The sequence below is a fragment of the Aphelocoma coerulescens genome, chromosome 7 (assembly GCF_041296385.1).
Source record: "Aphelocoma coerulescens isolate FSJ_1873_10779 chromosome 7, UR_Acoe_1.0, whole genome shotgun sequence".
NCBI lineage: Eukaryota > Metazoa > Chordata > Aves > Passeriformes > Corvidae > Aphelocoma > Aphelocoma coerulescens.
The window spans coordinates 5,653,851-5,674,287 of NC_091021.1; the positions used below are offsets into that span (position 1 = coordinate 5,653,851).

General features: G+C 45.8%; 1 protein-coding gene across 2 annotated transcripts in view; it reads left to right on the forward strand.

Moving 5' to 3' along the window:
* Nucleotides 1-20,437, forward strand: part of SLX9 (SLX9 ribosome biogenesis factor) — a 40,828-nt gene that overhangs the window by 197 nt on the left and 20,194 nt on the right. For both annotated transcript variants that reach the window (XM_069021899.1, XM_069021898.1), the window contains exon 2: nucleotides 1,342-1,450. In XM_069021899.1, coding sequence (XP_068878000.1) covers nucleotides 1,342-1,450 — 109 coding nt within the window. The remainder of the gene's footprint in view (nucleotides 1-1,341; nucleotides 1,451-20,437) is intronic.

Sequence of the window (20,437 nt, forward strand, 5' to 3'; positions counted from 1 at the left end):
GTGACTTCTCCGCCTTCCCCGCGTAGAAACGGCCGGTCCCCGCACACCCCCAGCCTGACTCGAGCTCCTGTGGGTCTGTCCTGGCTGCAGGGCCCCGGGGGTGTCTGCGGATACCTCCGGACCTGGCCGTGGTGATGCGGCGGTGGTGGCTGACAGGATGGCGCAGATCGCGTCTCTTCTGGCAGGGAAAGCCCTGTTGAACCCCTGGTGCTGCTGGGCGGCTGCTGCTCCCCACGCTCCGGTCATCCGTGGGAGCGTGTGGCACGGGCACGGCAGGGAGGTGCCAGGAGCTAGCCTGGAGCTGCTCCAGCACTGTGCACCATGGCAGTCCTAGCGTGCTGCTCCAGTGCCGGTATCGCTAGTCCGGACCAGCAGCTGTGCCATGGCAGCACCGTGGCGTCCCCGACCCACGTAGGGTGGTGACACAGTGACACACGTATCCCAGCGCTGTTGCTGGAGTCAGGCTGCCTGTGCTGCGATGCCGTGGGGTAGCTTGTGTGCAGCAGTGGGGGTCATTACCAACAAGCGTTGGGAGAGGAGGGGGTCTTGCAGTGCCTCCCTTCAGTTTTAAGTTTGGGCAGGTGGAGAGAAGCTGTTAGTGTATACAGAATTATGTAGGGCATGCTGTTTTCCCCAGCTGTGATATGAATACACAGTTCAGGTGCCTCCCCCTAGCCCCCTCACAGCAAGGACACAACACCAGTAAATGTTTTTTATGTGCCTAAGCTTTCCTTGTGAGGAGGGAGGAATTGCCTGCACCAAATACAGCTGGGTTTATACCACTGTGAAGTTATGTGTTGGTGATGGTAGATATTGTTGGCTACAGTAATAAATTCTACTAATCCAACCAGAGTAGCTACTGCAGATCTTAGGGGGGCGTTGTGTGCTTAAAGCATGATGCTGAAGATTTGGTGAGTTGCTAGTAGTTACTGAATCTGGTTAATGTCTGTTGATTTAGGCTTTAATCATCTAATCTGTTCATTTGTAGCTTATCTGTATTGTTCTGTACCTGTAATAAATCTGTCTTTCCCAAGGATGCTGTTTGCAGCTCTCCTGGGAGTGAATGCACTTGAGTGAGGTGAGGTTGAGTTGAAGCAGGAATCAGTTAGGAACTGAACAGACTTTGTGAAACTTCCTTCTGTGTGGAAGAGCTGGAGGGGAGGTAGGGAGGAGCAGGACAGTAGGCTGCCTTACCTGTCCTTGCCTGCTCAAGAGAGACACCTGCTCACTACCACTGTTCCTATCTAGATAGTGCTGGGTTAGATTTTTAATTTTTTTTTTTAACAAATATTGCCTGGTGGTGTACATACTGATTACTGCTTTATGTTTCTTTTGGATAAGGACTGGGATTTCTCATCTTCTGGTGTATTTTCTGGGTTGAAGATTGACCCTGATACCCTAGTAAAGAAGCTTGACTTGGACTCCAGAAGCATCATTTCCTCCAGAACAGGTTTGTTGTATTTTGAATGATTATTACGTTAGGTTGTGAGCAAAGACACTGGGGACTGTATTTGCAGTGGCTTTTAGTGACTATCCCAGGAAGCTCAGGGAACTACAATGCAAACTTTGCTTCCTGTGAAGGCTTTTAGAAGAGGTTTGTTTTTGTTTGGGCTTCTGCATGGATGTGCTTAGTGATCCCTAGGTGGGGGATCTAGCTTCAGGCTATCTGTGGGATGTCCTCGTGCAGCCAAAGACTGCCAGGGCTGAGAGCACAGCAGAGCCCAGGCTGTGACCTGATCTCTGGGCTTCCTCTATGGTTGCTTTTGCCTCACCAGCAGCTGCCATTGGTAACCCAGTATTTTGTCATCAGGTTCTCATTGTGCAACAGTGCTTTGCTCACAGCAGGCTGACTGCAGCAAGTCTTCTCCTGTCCTTTGCTGTTGTGGGGTCTGTGGCTTGAGGATTCCTGGGCAGGAGAATCTGAACTCATCGAAAAAACGTGGGAAGAGGGAGTACATGATAGAGCCCTTTGATTTCCAGTTCCACAAGGAAATGCTCTCTTTGACTGCTCACTGTGAGACAGAGCTTTGTATCTGAAAGCAGTTTTCACTTCTAAACATCTGCAAGGTCTCAAAGCATTTCTCTGAAACTTGAATCCCAAACCTCCACAAACTGTATGTAAATGTTTAAAAAATTGCAGAAGGAACAAACTACCAGACAGAGCCTGGTAGCACAGCAAGCTGTCCTGATGCAGAAGATGCGTGTGACTCTCAAATACCTTCTTTGCAAACTAAATTAGTCTCTCCTCTTCAGGTAGGTAAATACTACAGTAACACTGTATTCCCGTCCAGGGCTACAAACAAATCAATCTCACAAGGGCTAGTGGTTGCCTGAGCAGCGGTGAGCTGCCCATCAGCCACATTTGGGCACAGAGTGAGGAAGCGGGGAGGTTGTCTGAGGACACATTTGTCTGCTCTCTGCACAGAAACCTTGGCAAAACATACTGTTATTGAAACACTGGGCTCATTGTTGGTAACTCTCCTGGGAAAAGGACATGTATGCATCTATGTGTGCATGTGGACATTGCCATCTCTTTAATTAAATCAGACAGCTTGTTGTTGGGGGCTGGCAGCCTGCAGTCCCAGCCTTTCATTGCAGGCTACAGCTTTACATGTCTGGGTTATAAATAGAGCCATGCTGCTGGTCCCCGTGCAGTGCTGATGATGCAGATGTGCAGTGCCTTGCTGCCTCTCTCTGGGCTACATGCTGGCTTCCTGCAGACAGCCGTGCTGACCCCGACGCTTTGTGCTCCCACGCACTTTCCAGATGATCAGCTAAAAATAACTGTTCATTTGGGGGCTCAAAACTGCAATTCAACAAGGCAAAAAGTGATTTGATTATTTTTTTACATCTTCCCAAGATGTTGTGCCCTTTCTTGTTGTTGCACTCTGGAGCCATGTAGAGGCTTTTTCGTTATGGAAATCAGTTCAATTTTTTTGTGTTAATTCAGTGGGCTGTAACGAGGCTGTGCATACAATGGCAGACACCCTGGAGTTAGAAAAGAGATTCTAGGTAGATGTGCTTTGTCTCCTGGCATCTCTGGTCATCTCAGAGCCTGTTCAGCAGGAAATTCAACTTGATTCTAGCCCTCCCTCCACTTCTGCCTCCCTTTCCCTCTCAGCTTAGTGTACAGGGCAGGAGGGTAGGATTCTCCTACACACTGCTATTTTAGGATTTAATAACAAGACAAAAGTGTGCTTATCTCCCACTTGCTTTTCAAGCTCTGAGAAGGTCAAGTTGGCAGACTGTAGGTGGGCTCACACCCTATCTCCTGTGCTTTTCACAGCTAGAGAAGATTTTTTTTTTCTGCCAAGGCTGTGTGCCAGTTGGGAAAACAGGAATTTGTCCTGCGTGTGTGTATATCTCACATTACCCAAGATTTATTCACATTGTCCATGATTGCTGGTATCTGTGTTTTAGGTTTAGATCTGGCCTTATGCTGTGACTCTCTTCCAAATAAAACCTAGTGTGAGGAAGATCTTGGAATTGGGTTAGATTTTAGAAGATGTCAGCTTGGAGCTCAACAGTGGTCAAAAAAGCCAATTGGCTGTTGGGAGGTAGGAGGAAAAGAGAACGCAGAGAGCATCGTTATGCTCTGTAAATAAATCCATGATGTAGGCAGGTCTTTGATGCTATGTGTACTATTGCAGGGGCAAACTAACCAATAGCAGAGCATGGCGACTTCCATGGGATAAGGCTTCACCTGGAACAGCTGTTTGGTGTGTCAGAGCCAAAGGGCTGCAATCCTGTAGGGAACCGATCCACCGTTGTGCTGGGGCTTGAGGGCTGTTGCCTGTGGTTGCCAACAAGAGAGGACATCTCTCTCTACAAGTTTTTGGTCATAGTTTTCCTCAGTTTGTAAGTGACCAGCTTTTTCTGCTCTTTTGGCTGTGGTGATTTTGAGGGAATGGGGAGAAACGCGATGTGTAAATTGGAAAGTCCAGAGTCTCTAGCAGGTTATCTCAGTTAACATGAGCACTTGTGTGTGCTGGGGCTGAAAGGAATGAGGCCCCTTATTCTGAGAGCATAAACTGGTGGTGTTTGTTGTTGTCAGCTGAAGGCCTGGTTTTTCTGGGTATTTCTGAGTGTTGTTGGTGCATCTGGTTGAGGCAGGGTGCCCTGTGGAAGTATCTGCTACTTATGGTAATGGTCTGTTGCTTCCTTTAGATACAAGGCTGATTCAGTGTGCTTATGATTTGTGTGAGATACCAGCACAGGCTGTTCTGGCATCAGTAATCCTTGTGGCATGAGAAGGAGAGGGTGGAACTGTAATGAAGAACATCACCAAAATGGAATTCGTTGTAGGTGAGTCTTATATTGTGTGATATAAAAAGCCAGTGGTCTAAAAAGGAAAGTATTTTAATATGGTAGCTCTAAGCTGTGTTGTGCTGTGAAACAGACCTGCTGGAACTGCTTTCTCCCGCTCTGCTTTTTGTCTTTAATCATTAGCTCAGCTTAACGCCAGATTCCAGATGATTTCCCCATGCATATAGGTAACAAAAGCCAGTGCCATCCCTGAGAATGCTGGAGTTCAGTCCATGAGTTACTTTCTTGCTCAGTGATTGCTTCCTGTCAGTATAGTTTGCTTAGCCACTGACGTAATGTAAACCAAAGGTTTTGCCATAATCTAATTCACACAGGGACTTCTGTGACTCATGTGAGTGGATAAATCTCATTTGGGTGAGCTTCTGTAGCGTGGGAATTAAATGTTTCCTACCAAGTCAGAAATAATGGCCTGTCATATCGGGGTTGCTGCTGCTCATTTTTTGTTTTCTTTAGCTTTCCTTTGTCAGTGTTTGCTCCTTGAAGCTAGGGCCTATTCAAGCTTGGCTCTGGCCAAGCAGTTGCTTGTGAATGTCTCTTTTTTTTGGAGTGGATGATGAGCCAGTTGTGGAATGATATGAGCAATGGGATAGGTAGTTTCCTGCATTATTTTCAGCTACTCCAGAAGGGAATGGTGACAGGCTGTGTTGTTGAGAAAACAAAAGTGCAACAACAGCAAGTTCATAACTGTTTGAAAAAGCTGATGCAAAATCATTCTGATTTCTGAGGTTGGATTGGACATAAAGAAGGACTTTTCATTTTACAATGAGGGTGATGAGGCCCTGGCACAGGTTGCCCAGAGAAGCTGTGGCTGCCCCATCCCTGGAAGTGTCCAAGGCCAGCTTGGATGGGGCTTGGAGCAACCTGGGATAGTGACAGATGAAAGGGGGTTGAAGTAGATGCTCTCTGCAGGTTTCTTCCAACCCAGGCCACTCTGTGGGTCTGTGATTTTATACCAGGGTGTGAAGCATAGGGTGAGGTAGGTTGTGAGCCTGAGCAGAGGTTGTGCTCTGAAGATTGGGACTGTCTTGCAGCACGGGAGTCACTGTCAGTGGCACAGAGGGGCATAGAGGAGGGAAATGACACAGCATCTGACATAGAAGGAACTCCCTTCTCCTCCTGAAGAAATGTGGAGACAATAAAATCAGACTAAGCAGGAATTTACTGACAACAGTGAATTTCTGGGATCTGCAGGCTGTATACAGCCTTGCTGTCCTCCTTTCTGAGGTTCTCTATGAGTTTCTTTTGTTACCAATCCTCCTTTTGCAGAGTCACTGACAGATCCCTTCTGGTTTGCACCTCAGCTTCTGCTCTGGAGTTCCAGATCTGCTGGGTCTGTCACCTTATCTGCTTCCTTCTTCTTGGGCTCTGCACCCACTTGTCCAATTCTGTTCTCCTTTTGTAGACTCCAAGAGAAGCAGAAACGCTGTGGTTGGCTAGCATTGTGGTCTTGCATTAGCTTCATGCAATATGATTTGCTGTCCAGTTTTGGTTTTTTTTTAATGCATGTTGTACCAGAATGTTACAGAGCCCTTGTAAGACCTCTCCTCTGACAGCATTGCTGTTCCTGCAGTGTCTAGACTTGTGGTTACCCCTGCAGGGGATCCACTCCAGTGTGGAAGAATTGCAGCCATGACCAGGCCCCAATTACTCTTCAGGAGCTCTTGACAGGATGCCAATCTCTGTGTCCCATAGTTTGTTCCTGTCTGTTGACTGGATTTCTGCATGTTTATTGCCATTAAATATTATGGTTCCTCCTCTTTTGTCCTCATCTGTGATCATCTTTCCTCTGTTTTGATTTTGTGTTTTGGTTTTTTTCCTCTCTTCTGGCATACTGGGGTGTTTAACAATTGAAGGATTCAAAAAATAAAAATTAATCCTGTGTGTTTTAATGAATGCATCTGTCCTGAATATTGGTTCTAAACCTCTGCTCTTTTTCTTAATGCATGCTTGGGGGAATTTTCAAATCTGCTTGTGTTGGTCATTCACATTGGTGGTGTGGAAAGGTGCTGGATCCTCACAATTCTGCTGCTGTTGCTTTTCTTCAGCCTTTCATTCTGTGCTGGCAGTTGTCAGGCCTGTCTTGTGTTTGTTTTATGCAGAACGCCTTCCTCAAGCTGTTCCCCACTGTAACACTGTTCAGATGGGAAGGAGTGTAAACGGGCTGCTCCACATGCTGAGGATAGCAGGGAGTGGCTGCAGCACCTCCAACATGAGCGTGAAATTCCCCTGGGAAATGCCTGTGTGCTGTGCTAGACCCAAGTGATGAGGTGTTCTTCCTCCATCTGTCTTTGTTATTAGGTCCCCAAGCTTTGGGCTATGTGAATGTGTGGAGTGGTGAAATGCTCTCCCTGATGCTGTCAGTGATGCCCTTGGTGGTGTAGCACTCAAACCATTTTAACGTCTTTGAAAATATCTGATGGGTGTGTGGGTGCTGCCCTGGGAGGAGCAGCTGTTTGAGTGGTGTTTGAGCTGGGAATTCTTGCTTTAGCTTCCCCTTCTCTCCACCCCATACCTTCTGCAATGTGTCTGTGTCCTTTGTGTCACCTGCACAGGTCAAGGATGTGTCCCAGGGCTGAATGTGCAGAGCTCAGCTCAAAGGGGAAACTTCCTTCCATAAGCTGGTGTTGTTTCTGCCATTGTATGTGAAAGTGTTTGAAACCTCCAATAAGAAAATTTGCAAGAAAGGAAAAGTTCACAGGGAAGGGAAAATGCTGTCTAGAGATTAAACTCTTTTCCTCTCCCCCAGGCCCAAGGTTGGCCATCCTGGTAGCTTGATAAAGTGACAGATGGCAGTTTACCTTATGCGGGTAAATTGCTTTAGGTAGCAAATTATTGTACATTCTTCCTTCCTTGTCGTTTGGCTGAAATTTATTTGGTTTTTGACTGCATCATTAGGACCTGCTTTTATCTTGACAATGCCAGATCACTTTTTAAGGGCAGATTTGGTGTCTGAGAGTTTTGTAACAGTATGTTACAAACAGTCCACTGTGTTTGAGAACAGCTGAGATAGTGGTTTGTGGTCCAAGAAGCTTCTCCAGTGAGGTCAGACAACCTCAGTCTACAGGACACCTCAAACAGATTGTGTAGTTCCCAACAACTCGCCTCAAAGCTAGAGGGTTTTTCTGTTCCTTTGGTCTAAAGGATTAAAGGCAGTGGGATCTTACTTCAGGAGTCAGATTGTAGCAGTGAACAGCTGTGGGGATTTGTTGAAATGGAGAACAGAGACCTGCTGTGGTCTCTGGGAGACTGTGGAGTGGGGATCCTACTGAAAGCTAAAGACATTGCTGCCTTAAATAATAATTAAAACAAAAATGTTAAAAATCTATGCTGCTTAATGTTGCTTTAACAATTTGTCTGTGCAGTGTGGTGCTGGCTGTGAGAATAGCTGTGGGAAGCTCCACTTTAATTAAAGTAAATACAATTAATTGAGAAGCAGTAAATGAGTGTCTGAAACTTGCACTGTTTTCAGTGCTTTTACTTCCCTTCTGCAAATAGAGCATTTCCATGTTGTGAGTGCCTTCTGCCAGATCACAGGAATCAGTTGTGTTAATATTTATGGAACTAATTAACTATTTTGTTTTCTTTCCCTCCCTCTAGCTGTGGCTAAGTCTCCGTTCTTAAAATCAACATTAAAAAACCAAAAGACTCCAGTTAGCTTGTGGTCATGGATACTGAGCACGACACAAACATTTTCCAGAGAGCCCAAACCTTCCAAAATGTTTTGCAATATGCTCCAGGGTAGGAGGCTGTCAGTGGGAAGAGCTTGAAATGAGTCCTAGGATTTTGAAGGACGTGACAGATTGCTCTAGTTTCTTATGGTTGGTTCCTTGGCTGTGCCTGCTGTGTAATGCTCACCAGTAGCACTACTGGAAGGTACGTGCCTGCCCTGGAGCAGCCTTTCCGTGCTGCTGGGTGGGTGGAGAGGAGGATATGGCTCAGTGAGAGATTGGAGACTTCTTTGGAGAAGCTCCTGAGGTGCTGCTCTGTGCTTTTGCAAAGCCTTCTTCCAGCCTTTGTAAAAGTTGGGTGCTCAAGCATGGTCAAACATAGGTCAAACCTATCAGTGCCTTGTGCCATTCAAGGGCTTGCTGAATTTGAGGCCAGGGTGACCTCTTGCCTTCCTGGCCAGGTGTGGTGGGGCATGGCAGTTGCATGTCATGCCATGTCTTGCTCTGTGTGATCACGGTTCTTGGAACTTTAAAAAGATACTAATCTAGCCTGGTATTCTCCTGTGAAATGAATTTGAAATGGTTGGACATCCTTACACAAAAATAGATCAGCGCTGCTTAGGAGAGTACTGAAGCTGCAGCGTTACAAAAGAGGGTTATGAACTGAAATCTTTGTTTTTCCTGTACTAATGTTAAAGCTTTAACATAATTGAGTTATAAAATTATAAATTCTGCAAAGAGAGAGGTGGAATGGCTCTGCACTTGTGCCAAAGGGGCCTCCCAGCACAAATTCCAGTAATGCAAACATCTTGTGGGGTGTGAGAAGGATGGCTCAACACTGCAGGAATTGAGAAACCAAATCCGAAGAGGGGTGAGGAAGCACTTGTGGAAAGGGCAGATTGATAGCTCTGGAAGTCAGAGCCGTTTCCTTGTCACCAGCAGTGGTACGGTGTTGTGTCAAGCTGTCAAATGTTTTCCTGAAATACGTGTCCTGGGAGTTTAATAGACACTCTTTTTAGAAAATTGGTAGGGGCTGGTGAAGGGTGGATGGCATGAGAGGTTTCCCTCTTCTGGGTTACCCCTTCTGACTTGTCTTGATATGTTTCTGAAGTGCAGGAATAAGTGAGCCTCCTCCTTCTGCTAACACCTCTGGGAAATGTGTACGTGAAAAACGTTATTTTGCTTGAGGTTTTTTTCCACAGACTTCTATGCTACATAAATCACATTTCTGATTTACCAAGAGATAAATCTCCGCCCTGCTAATGTGGGTCTTACTGAGTTACAGGCTGTGTTACAGGGAGATCTCACAAGTTTGTCTGTCATTCAGACCTAGTGGAATCTATAGTATTATTCTATTGTATACAAATTATCCTTTATTCTGGTCTTTGTGAGCAATTTATGGACCAAAGTTTTCTTTCTGCTTGGGTGGAAATGCATGTATCAGCTGAAGATCTGTTTATCCCCTTCAGCATTTCAGAGTGGCACTACTGATGCTCATATGTGGCATAACTGATAATAACATCTAATTTGGGCCTAGGTTTCTAGTCAAGTGGCTTGTAGAAAGGGGTTTTTGTTGTCTTTTGGTTTGTTTTTTTTTTTTTTTTTTAATGAAGCTACAGTAAATCTCAATGTAGATTGCGCTAAATGCGGGAAACACAGATATGCAAGGATTAAATGCAGTGTGTACTGGAATATTCTGGGTTGTTTGAAACGGTAATTTGGACAGATTTAGACTGAACTAGCAGAGTTGCAAATGTTCCATAAGGCAAACCACAGAAAATTCTGGAGAGAATCCTGCTGCAGAAGAATAAGCTATCCAAGCAGTTCTTCAAACAAGAAGGGACTGTGAGCTGGAAGGTACGTAGTGATAGTGATAACCAACTCCAATGAAATGTGGTGTTTGAGTCCCAGGCAGGAAATCTGAGGGAAAATGGGGCACATAGACTTGTTTCCTGACCCACTTGTGCTGTGTTCTTGATTGCTTGGAGAACACACAGCGAATCAGTAGATCTGCTTAAAGAATTTTGGCTTCTATGGACGTAGTGGACATTAGTGCCTGGTGTGGCTGTGTGTGTATATGCTCTGGGCTGATTTCCCTCTGTTGCATTTTCTAGCTCCATGGCTTTTTAACTTTGTTTTTCCTTATGTCTGTTTTCCTCTCCAAGGTTATTTGTAAATTCAGGTCTCTGAGTGTTCTTATGTAACAGGAATGGGCTTCTTTAGCATGGAGAGGACATTTCCAGCTGCCATGGGTACAGGCTGTGTCTATACATGCAGCAGTTATTTTGCAGTGTGGTTAGAATTGAAATAACCTGGTGTACCTATGGATAGGGAGGCACGGGAAGGCTTTTCCAGACTACAGGAACTGTGCTGTCAGAAATCACAATTTTAAATTGCTTTGTTCAGTGACACTTCCATATTTTGCTCAGCAAAGCCTCTGGCTGTTGCTTTTGATTCATGCCAGTAATTTGTGACTGCAGGGCTGGGCTTAGGTAGGGCTGGGCTTGGGTGTGCTCGTCTGCAGCTGCAGGTGTGCTTGTTTTAGTGCCTGTACCTGAGTGGGTTTTTATTTAAGGAAATAGTAGACAGATATCTAGATACTGTTTATGTGGGGTTATTATAGCTTCTTCATGTATTTTCTTCCTCTAAAATAGTTGGCATTGGCCTGTTTGCCTGTATTGGGTGTAAGTGGCAAGGTTTTGGTAGCAGAACAGAAGCTAAAGCTGTCACATTCTGGGCACAGCCCCGTCCAAAGAGTTTAAGTGCACCCAGTGCAGCCACAGCTGCACAGCAATGGTGTTGGCTCTGGGAAAACATATACTTAAGAAGGAGTGGAAAAGAAGTGAGAGAGCCCTATGAAGACCAGGGGCAGAAAAGAAAGAGAGGAGGTGCTCCAGTCACCAGGACCCCAGTGGGTAAGTGTGGGGAGGAAGGAGCAGTGGAGAGTGACTGTAATGCCATTCCCAAGCCCCGTGCACTGCTCAAGGGAGCCAGGGATGAAGAAGTCAGAATGAAGGAGTGGAGCTGAGAAGGGGGTGGGTGGGGGGAAGGTGTTTTAGTGTTTGCTTTTCAACATCTGATTCTATTTTAATTGGCAATACATTACATTAATTTTCCCTGACTCAGGTCTGTTTTGCCTGTGATGGTAATTGGTGAGTGATCTCCCTGTTGTTTACCTCAGCCCACAAACTTTTCGTCATATTGTTCTCCCCTGTTCTTTTGAGGAGGGAGGGGGCAGCTGGCAGCTGGCCAAGGTCAACCCACAGCATCACAGTAGCTCAGTAAAAACTGAAATGAAACTCAGTACCAGGTAGAACTGTTGCTCTGTGGCTGTTCCTCTGCCTTCCTTACTGCATTTTTCAACTGAATGTCTTCTGAGCATTGTGCAGATGCAGAGACACCCCTGCATGAGAACTGAATTCCTTTGCTTTTAATTGATGCTCACAGGTGTTGAAGCAAGTCATTCTTCCACGTGTCTGTGGTACCTGTATACCTGTAACAACATTGTGGCCCTTGTGTCCTGAAGGTCAGAATTAGGAACCTCTCCTGTCCCTCTGTTCAAGCAAGGAAAGGGAGCAGAACAGGACACAGCCATATACTCCAATCTACATTCAGGGAAGTACAGAACAGATCTTGGGCCCATCTAGGTGTTTCTTCTGCCTGTCTTTGCTGTGTGGGAGGTGCTGCTCCAGCTGTGTCTGCGTTGCTGACAGCTTTGTAGCACAAGAGGATGTACCTGTGGCAGAGCAGAACAGACCTCTTTTGAGAGTGTTCTTTTTCAGATGTTAGATGTGCTCATTAGAGGGCAGCAGAATAACTCTTCCTTTTTCTAGGTCAGGTCTGTATTTTTGAATGATATTTTTCATCTCTACAGGGCACAGAACAAAATTTTCCAGCTCCTCCTTCAGTTTTTCCTGGTGCATTAAGTGTACAAAACAACTATGCTCATATGAGAACCTTAGCCCGTATAAAGAAATATGGAGTATTTATAGTAAAACTTGCTTGTTTGAAGCTTGGGGGGGTTGCAGGCTCATATGAGAGAGAGCTTCTCTAAGATTAAACCACAAATGGTCAGCACAGTATGTGGAAAAACAGCCAAAAGAACGTTTCACAGCTAACTTGTTATTTGCTCAGCCTAATTCTTATTTGACCTATATGTCCATATGCATTTATGGATTTGTTTGCTTCACTAAAGCTGCTGCTGCCATCTTTTTCTGCTTGAAGAAAATGTTAAAGAACCAGTCTTGCTTCATGCAAAAGTAATCTTTAAATGAGATCTGATAGTACATCCCCCCCCCCCCCATCCTTTGGAATGTAAATACTGTAAATAATTATGGCACTGTCTTTAAAGGCTAAATGAGGCTGGGATTTGGAGTCCAGCATCACAATACTTAAAATGCATTATTTATTATGTAACATTCATAGAAGACGGCTGTAGCACTGACTTTGTAGCCAGTGTATTTCAGGCTTCTGAAAGAGCTGTATACAAATGCTGGCTAGGAGTGAACATCTCCCATGCACATCTTAGTGGTGATATTTTGCATGCTCTTGACTTTTGGAGGAGGTGAGCTGGTTCAAGACAGCTGGAATAGCAGGAAATTTTTTGTTTTTTTAGCTTTAGAAGCATCAGCCATTGGTTTCCAACAGCTGACTGATTTTGTAAGGTCCTCAGTGGAAGAAAAGCTTTATTATCTGATCTTTGCTCCTTGGCCTGACATGGTGGAGCAGGTGGGAGGATTGGCACGGGGAGACATAACACCTTTCTCTCTTATCCACAGTGTGTTGTGTGCTTTGACATCCCGCAGGCTTCTTTATCTCCCTTTCCTCTGCCCAAAGGTGCGTGTCCAAAGGGGCAGGTCCCTCAGGGCTTTTTGGATGCCCTGTGTTCCTCACATGCTTGGGGGCTTGGCTGCTGCTTTCTGCCCTGAATTATTTTTAGGGTGCCAGTATCCAAACTTGCAAACTGCTGAAATGGAACAGCCTTCTTGATACTGTCAAATGTTGTTCTTGGCACAGTGGCTTGGATCAGTCCTGCTTCCTGGAGAAGTCCAGATTGTGCTTTGCACTCCTGGTTTGGGATCCACTGTGTAGCTGGCATTTCTTCATGTCATGCTGCGACACCTCAGCAAAGTCAGGACTAATGGGGAGCTCCTCATCAGGGAAGGAAAGCTGAACAAAGCTAGAAAAATGTGAACAATGGCTCATAGCTCTTGGCAGCTCTTGGGCCATTAGGTAAAATTAATATCCTGTCAGTGGGGTAAAAATATTAAACTCAGTCTTACACCAAGTGAGAAACATGATGAGTCTGTAGGCGTGTGGATTTAAATCCATTGGACTGTGGTCCATATTAGGAAATTAGCAGGCACAGTGCTCATGCCACAGCCTTCTTCATGCAGAGACACATTCTTCCTGCCAGCATCTTCCGTGCAATGTGGAAAGATCTGGCTTTCCTTATACAATGAAAGTCTCTGTCTTCTGGGAACTAACATGGGGATACAGGTATTCTCAGTAGGTGGTTTCTTTGGATGTGGTGAGCCTAAGTATTGCAGATACTGCTTGGGAAGGAGTGTGTAGTTGTTTTGTTCAGGGAGCACTTTCTTCACAGGAAGGATGCCAGTCCTTGTTGCCTGTAAGCATGGGGATATTGAATGAGAGAGGTGAGGGGATGCATGGGCAGTCTCAAGGTTTGCTGCGGCTGCAGTCCCAGACCTGAGAAGATCAAGGCAATGCCAAATGTCTGGCAGCTCTGAAAGCTGACAAGGAGTGTCAGAGAAGCACCTACTCATGGTAGTTTGTTCTTTGCCATCCCCTGTTACTTCTTTTAACATCATGGGTGTTCTTGCCACAGCTCTGTGCTGGCAGCTGCTGATCTTATCTCTGTGTGGGGTGGATGGGGCTGGACCCATTTCTGCTAGTGCAGACAGTGAAAATGAGACTTTATTGTCTGCCTGTGCTGCTGGCAGGGGAGAGCATCAAGTACAAAATGGCAGAGCCATGTCACTTTTAAAAAATTTGGCTTGCTTTAAAATAGATTCTACCAGGAAAATGTCATTCCAAGATGGGTGACCGATGCTGACCTGCAGGGTTCAAATAAAGAAAAGGGGAAGAGGTTGGAGAAAAAACCCCCAGCAAAATAGCTTCTACCTCTAGTAGAGGGGCCCAGACCTTGATTTTTCTTTTTTAAAAGATTTTTTCTGCATTTAAAAGAGCCAAATGGGTACATTGGAGTAGAGAGGCTTGCTCTAAGACCTTTTTTGAAAAACAAGTCTTGTGTGACACAAGACACAAGTCTTGTGTGAGAATCATTGTGGGCCAGACGAAGAGCTCCCTGACAGGGGGCAAGCCTAGTTTTGTCAGGACATGAAGAATGCTGTGGGAGGTGTGCAGTGAGGTGATGGTCACAGGGGTCTGTTGAGGGGCTTGGCAGTGGGATGGTCCCCTGTGTCCCTGGAGCCAGAGGAGGAGCAAGAGTGGGGTGTGGATATAGGTCTGGCCAGGGGGGAAGATGCTGTGTGACTGTCTGTGTTGTGTAAGATGACAGAGCTGCTGATGCTGTTGGTGCCTCAGGGCTTTTGGGAGCTCTGAATTGTCAGCTGAAGTGGAAGAGCAGTTGAGACAGCACAAAAGCAGCAGCCAGCAGAAATGGTAGTGGCAGCTGGAAGAGATGGTGAAGCAGTGTTTGACCAGTTCCACTTACAGGGCAGTCTGCGCTCTCAGGAGGAGAAGAGGAGACTTGATGTGCTTGGGCACCACCTGGAATGAGTGTTTTCTTGGGCTGGGCTTGTTGGACTGTGTAATCAATATTACCACCATGAAAAAAACCCCATCAAAACCAGTAGTTCACTGTGTCATGTTTAAATGCTGGAACTAGTAAAACCCTTTCAAGGTTAAAGGGCAATTATGATCACATGGAGGCTTCATGCAGACACAGGATCACCTTGATCTGCCCTTTAGGGGCTTCTGCTTGGCAGCTCCAGTCTTGACCTCGTAGTGTAACAGTTACTTATCAATGTTACTCAGTTGTACAGTGCTGTAGTAAAAAAGTCATCTTGTTTCTGGTCTAGACATAAGCCTTTGAGCTGGGAGGGTTGTGTGCTCACGTGGGGGAGGAGGGGGTGCCTGGGTTCAGCAGATGCTAAACTGCAGTAGATGCTGAGAGTGGGTTCAAGTTCCATCCTCACCTCAGTCACAGTCCAGAGCAGCAAGGATTTTATGCCTTTTTCAGGTCATTATTTTTCCAGCTCCTTTCTTCAAATAATTCCCAATTTTGAAGTTTGCTGTGTGTGCCCCTAAAAAGGGCAAGAACGGGAAGTGTTCTGCATTGCCGATCCTGCATGTCAGTTGTTGCCCAGCTGAGCTGGGGACTGGAGATCAAACGTGTGCCTGTCACAAGCTGTTTGGGAAGCTTTCCTGGGTATTCTCACCCTCCTTACTTTATGTTAGTGTTTAGTCCTCTGCATGTGCAGCAATTTATAAAGCCACTCATGATGCACGTCGTGTTTGAACAGACTGATTAGAATGTGACCAGATTGAGCTAATAATTCTTAAATTATGTAAATAATGAAAGTCTGCTGGTGTTATACAGGCTGAGTTGTGGCGCTCTTTTCTATGTCTAAATCTAAAATTACTTTGTATATATTGCTGAAATAGACTACTGGGTAAAAGAAATTAATATGATTACATTTAATATATGGCTGTTCAGTGATAGAAGATGTGGCTGGACTTAGTGTTTCCTCAGTGCTCCCAAACTGCAGGTGTGTGGGTTTCGTGGAGTGTAGGAGCTCTGACAGCTGCAGATGGTGGGATTAACTCCTTGACATGTGGTTGTTCAATAGATAGGGCAGCATGGGGCGGGGGAGCACACTACGCTAATCTGCCACACAGACTTAACAATCAAGGGCAAGCTCTGACATGTGATTACTTTCTTCATTTCACTGTCAATGCATGGAGTGTTGTGAGTGGGGAAACTAACTCATGCCACAGGGAGCCTGAGACCAGACATGTTAAAGAATCTAAGGAGGAGTGCCAGGAGAGGAGAATTAATCAACAGTTAAAATAACACCATGGACATTTTGCCATGGTCCTAGAGCTCTGAGTAAGGTTCGGCGTAATTACTTCATAAAAAGAATTGATTGGAGTAGTCGGGAAGTGTCTCTAGAAACTGTCAGTGCTGTCCTTCCTGAGCTTTCACATTTATCTGTTTTTCAGCATTGATGCCAAAGGTGTGGAATATGAGCAACGACTCAGTTGATCAGAGCTCTTTTGCTTGAAAAAGATGACTGTGAGAAAAGAGGAGTTGATGAAGTTTAATCAAATAGGATTGCCACAGAGACTAAACTTGTTCCCAGTGTCTTCCGGTAAGAAAAAACAAACAGAAGATGCTGGGTTCAAGGTGGGCAAAGATCCGCCAGGAAGATGGCAGTTAAGTTGCAGGACTCCTTGCACATAGTTGTTCTGAATTTTTAGTACCCACATGGATTCGAAGCAGATCCTCCAAAATAAATATCCATTGGAGGTACTACAGGCAGGCACTCTCTACCTGGGCATTACACAAAGCTGTAGTCAGGCCTGGTGTGTTCTTAGCTCACTGGTGCTATTTGTTGGTGGTCAAGCTGGACACCAGGGCTCCAGTTCAAGTCCTCAAAGTGCCTTCTGTTAATGCTCCGTGAGATGTTGGTGTGTAGCCTCTGTCTGTGGCTGGCCAGACAAGGTGAAAAGCCCATGGATGCTCCAGTGGGTGTTCCCTGCAGCGCAGTTTCATTGGCTTTTTTTGTCTCTTGAAGCTACAACTGGAAATGGGGCAGACGGGCTGCCAATGGTACAGCTAAGCAATGCCAAAGTGGAATTTTTTTGTTCCTGCCCTGCTCCCAGTCCCAAATGCATTCATGCAGTCACTCTGCCCCTTGGCTATTTTAGCTAAAGTTGTCACTACAGTATTTCTACTGCAATTTAAAAACTGGAATGAAAGTGTTAAGAATCTGACCTTGTACATGCTTTTAATACAACTCTGTGTCAGACCTGCTGGAACTGAGAACAGCTGATTAAAATACTTATGGAGTACAAATTAAACTTCGGGCTTTTTTGTCCATTCTGCCTGTAGTGTTTTTGTAACTGCCTGAAAATTGGTATATCTTCCCAGTCTGTTTTGCAGTCATTAGTCTGTACTTACTTTCTTCTTTCCTATGCTTCCTGCTGTCCTTTAGATCCATCATGGAATTAATTGGTGGGGAAAAAAGAACACGGAAAGAAATTTGTCCAGTGCGCATGGCAGAAATTTGCTGGCCGTGCTATCTCAGGTCAAGTACAGAATTGTGTCTTTGTGTAAGGTACCAAGCATCTGCTCTGTTTCCTGCTTCAAAATAGGATATGCAGGTTTTGTCTGAAAAATAAGGCCTATGGCCAAGACTGGAGATGTTGGCTCCTTAGCACTAGGGAGGAGAGATTACAGTTCAAGAGGCAAACAGAGCAAGAATATGGTAAGCAGTAGAAATGCTGACTCTGCTCCCTCAAAAAAGGGTAACTTGAGCCCAAGTTTGGAGGCCAGGAAAGAGCTACTGTTTGGAAAGCAGAGGGAGGGATCTGTTGGAAAGGTCAGGAACTGATTGGATTAACTAGGGCAGCACTGAAAGCTCATAAAAAAAAAAAAAAAAGATGGGGCAAGGCTTTTTTTGACTTCTCATTGGTGGTTAGTCTTGCCCAGGATCAGACACGGGGATGTCCTTAGAAGAGGCTGGAACTTTCTCCCTGCCCCTTTGTACCAGCAAAGGATGTGCCTGTGCTCCTAGTATGGGCCTTCCTGGAGCCTGGTGTCTGCACGCTGCAGAGTCTTGGATCATGTGGCCTTTTCCCAAGCCTTTCTTCTCGCCTCATGCCCATTCATAAAGCAGACCGGAGCATTGGGTCCTCTCCTGGATTTCTCTTCTGTTTTCTTCTGTTTGTTTGCTCATGCTACAATTCAAGCTGTGTCTGTTTATTCCCTGTAAGATTCCCATGTGAGCATCTGAAGGGAAGTTTCTGTTATGTTTGCATCTTTAATTTTGAGGCACATGCTCCTCTCTGGGTATGTGCTCTGGGCCGCACAGAGGAATGGCTGAGGGAGTAGCACTGGTTTTATGTGTATCCTATGCTCTATTATATGCTTGGGATTAGTTAGGAATCTGCTGTTTGCAAACACAAAACATGTAACTTGGAGGACTGTGGCAGTCAGGACACAGAGATGTGTGTCTCCAGATGTTATGCATATCTGCTGTAATTTTTATCTTTCCTGAGGTCTCTGTGGGGGAAAGTTTAGTGTCCAAACATCTCTGCCTGATTTTTTCATGTCAGCAGCTCTCCAGGAGAATGTTCGGGCACCTTCTTACTTGTTATGTGTGTCTGAAAGCTGCTGCATCCTTGGTGGGCTTGCACAGCCTCTTACCACCACCTTCCTGATAGTCTTGAGCTGATAGTTTTTTGTTGTGTAGTCTTGGTGGCCTAACCTTTTACCGAGATCTCCCTTCTGGGTTTTGAGGCAGAAGTGTTGGCATCCCAGTACCCGTAAGGAGTGAGCAGGAAAGTAAGAGAGGGACGGTAGTCATGGTGGAAAGCTCATTCCTGGGTTTGGGACCTTAGGAGGACAGGGGGGGCACTTGTGCCACAACAGGCTAAACTATACAGCTGTAACCCAGTCTGTGGAGAAGAGAAGGAAGAGATCCTGTAGCAGTGTTCATCATAACTGTTTAACAGACAGATGTGGGAGACACAGAATTCACTCCAAAAGCTTTTCATTCAGAGTGTGCATCCAGGTTTCTCTGCAGGAGTCCTTTGCTAGCTGCTCCCCTCCTTTACCTTCTGTCTAACAACGGGGGCTCTTCTGGAGTCCTGTGTCTGAGTGTGGCTGGGACATCAAAAGTATCAAAGTTGTGGTGTTGTGCCAAGTCCTGCCTCTGGTCATCTCCCTTCTCCCATGCCACATGTTGCCTTTTTTCCCAGTGGAGCTGTGGACTCTGCATTTTGGCTGGCTGTTCTTCTAATTAGGTCCTTGGGAAGAGGCAGAACCCAGCTAAGAAATCTGTAGTTAGAAATACTAAAGGAGAAGGTGAAATAGGGGAGGAAGGAAGATTTTTGTTGATGAGCTGGTGTTAGAGCAGGTCAAAACCTGCTGTTTGATGTTGATCCCTGAGCTGCTTCTGTTTTTTGCTTCCAGGCTGCAATCAGAGTGGGAATTGGTGCTGGAATGTTTGATTGGGGAATTTGTTTCTTCCTTCTGATGGTCAGATGCATGTTTCTCTGTGGTTCCTGTGTGTTGGGAGAACTGTGTTTGCAGGGTGAGGGTTGGGGTGGGTCAACCAATGATTTTCGTGTTTCTCTTGTTTCTCATGGCTTGGTTGGTGCTGTCACTGCTGAATCTGTTCCTGTGACAGGATCATCCCCACCTTCCCATGAGGCTTGGCATAGGAGCTGGTGTGCTGTGTCACAGTGAAAGAGTATCCAAATTGGGCACTCCCATCTTTTGACAGCAGCGAGCAGGGAAGGCCTTGGGAATACAGCAGCACTTTCCTCAAAATGCTTAGCTGGGTACTTCAAACATCCAGTGCCTAATAACTGTTAGAAAAACAAACTAGTGAACTGCACAAGTAGAAAGCTGTAGGTACTACCAGTGCCAAATCCACTGAGTGCCCCTGTTCCTCCAGCCATGAGAGGTGCTACAGACATTCCCTCTGTCCTTGCTTGTGAACCTGTCCCAAGGACTGGGAAGTGCTCATGTGCTCATTCATGTCAGGCTGGAATAGGGGCAAACAGTTGGCCTAGAGATACATTGCTGCTGCTGAATTTTAACTTTTGTCTAAGACAGATTATGGGTACTTCAGACCTTGGGGCTGAAGTCTGAAATATCAGTCCAGCTGTCTCACAGAGCTCCCTGTGCTCCTGACCACACATCTCCCTTGGTTTGGCTCAGCTTATTAAAGAAGCAGGAAGCTGACCTGGGTGTGGGGCAGTTGGGTTTGTGTGCAGGACCTGGGGGAGGCAGGGTAGAAGAACCAACAGCAAATGCTTGGGTAAGCTAAGCCAAGGCTAAGCTCTCATTTACCAGCCCCCTGAGCTGCTCTGGAGTTTGCCCATTGTCTCTGTGCCAAGTTTCCAAATGTCATGTGTTGATACTGCCCCTGGTATTGATACTGCTTCACGTTCCATGTCGATCTTTCCAGAGGAAACAGCCCTGGCTCTATGTCATTAACATAGAAGTCAATTACGGTTGATTTTTTTTTTCTTTAGTTCCATTAGAGCCAAGCAATCCAATATTGTGTTCAGTATTCCCTGGAGCAGGTCAGCACTTTGCAGACCTCTTCCCTGCTCCCCAAAGCACCCCCAAGCATCCTGCCAGCATCACTGCAGAATTTGAGAGTGTGTCTGCAATCCCTTTAGCAGTGGGTGGGGTGTTGGCATACAGAGACCTTGGAGTG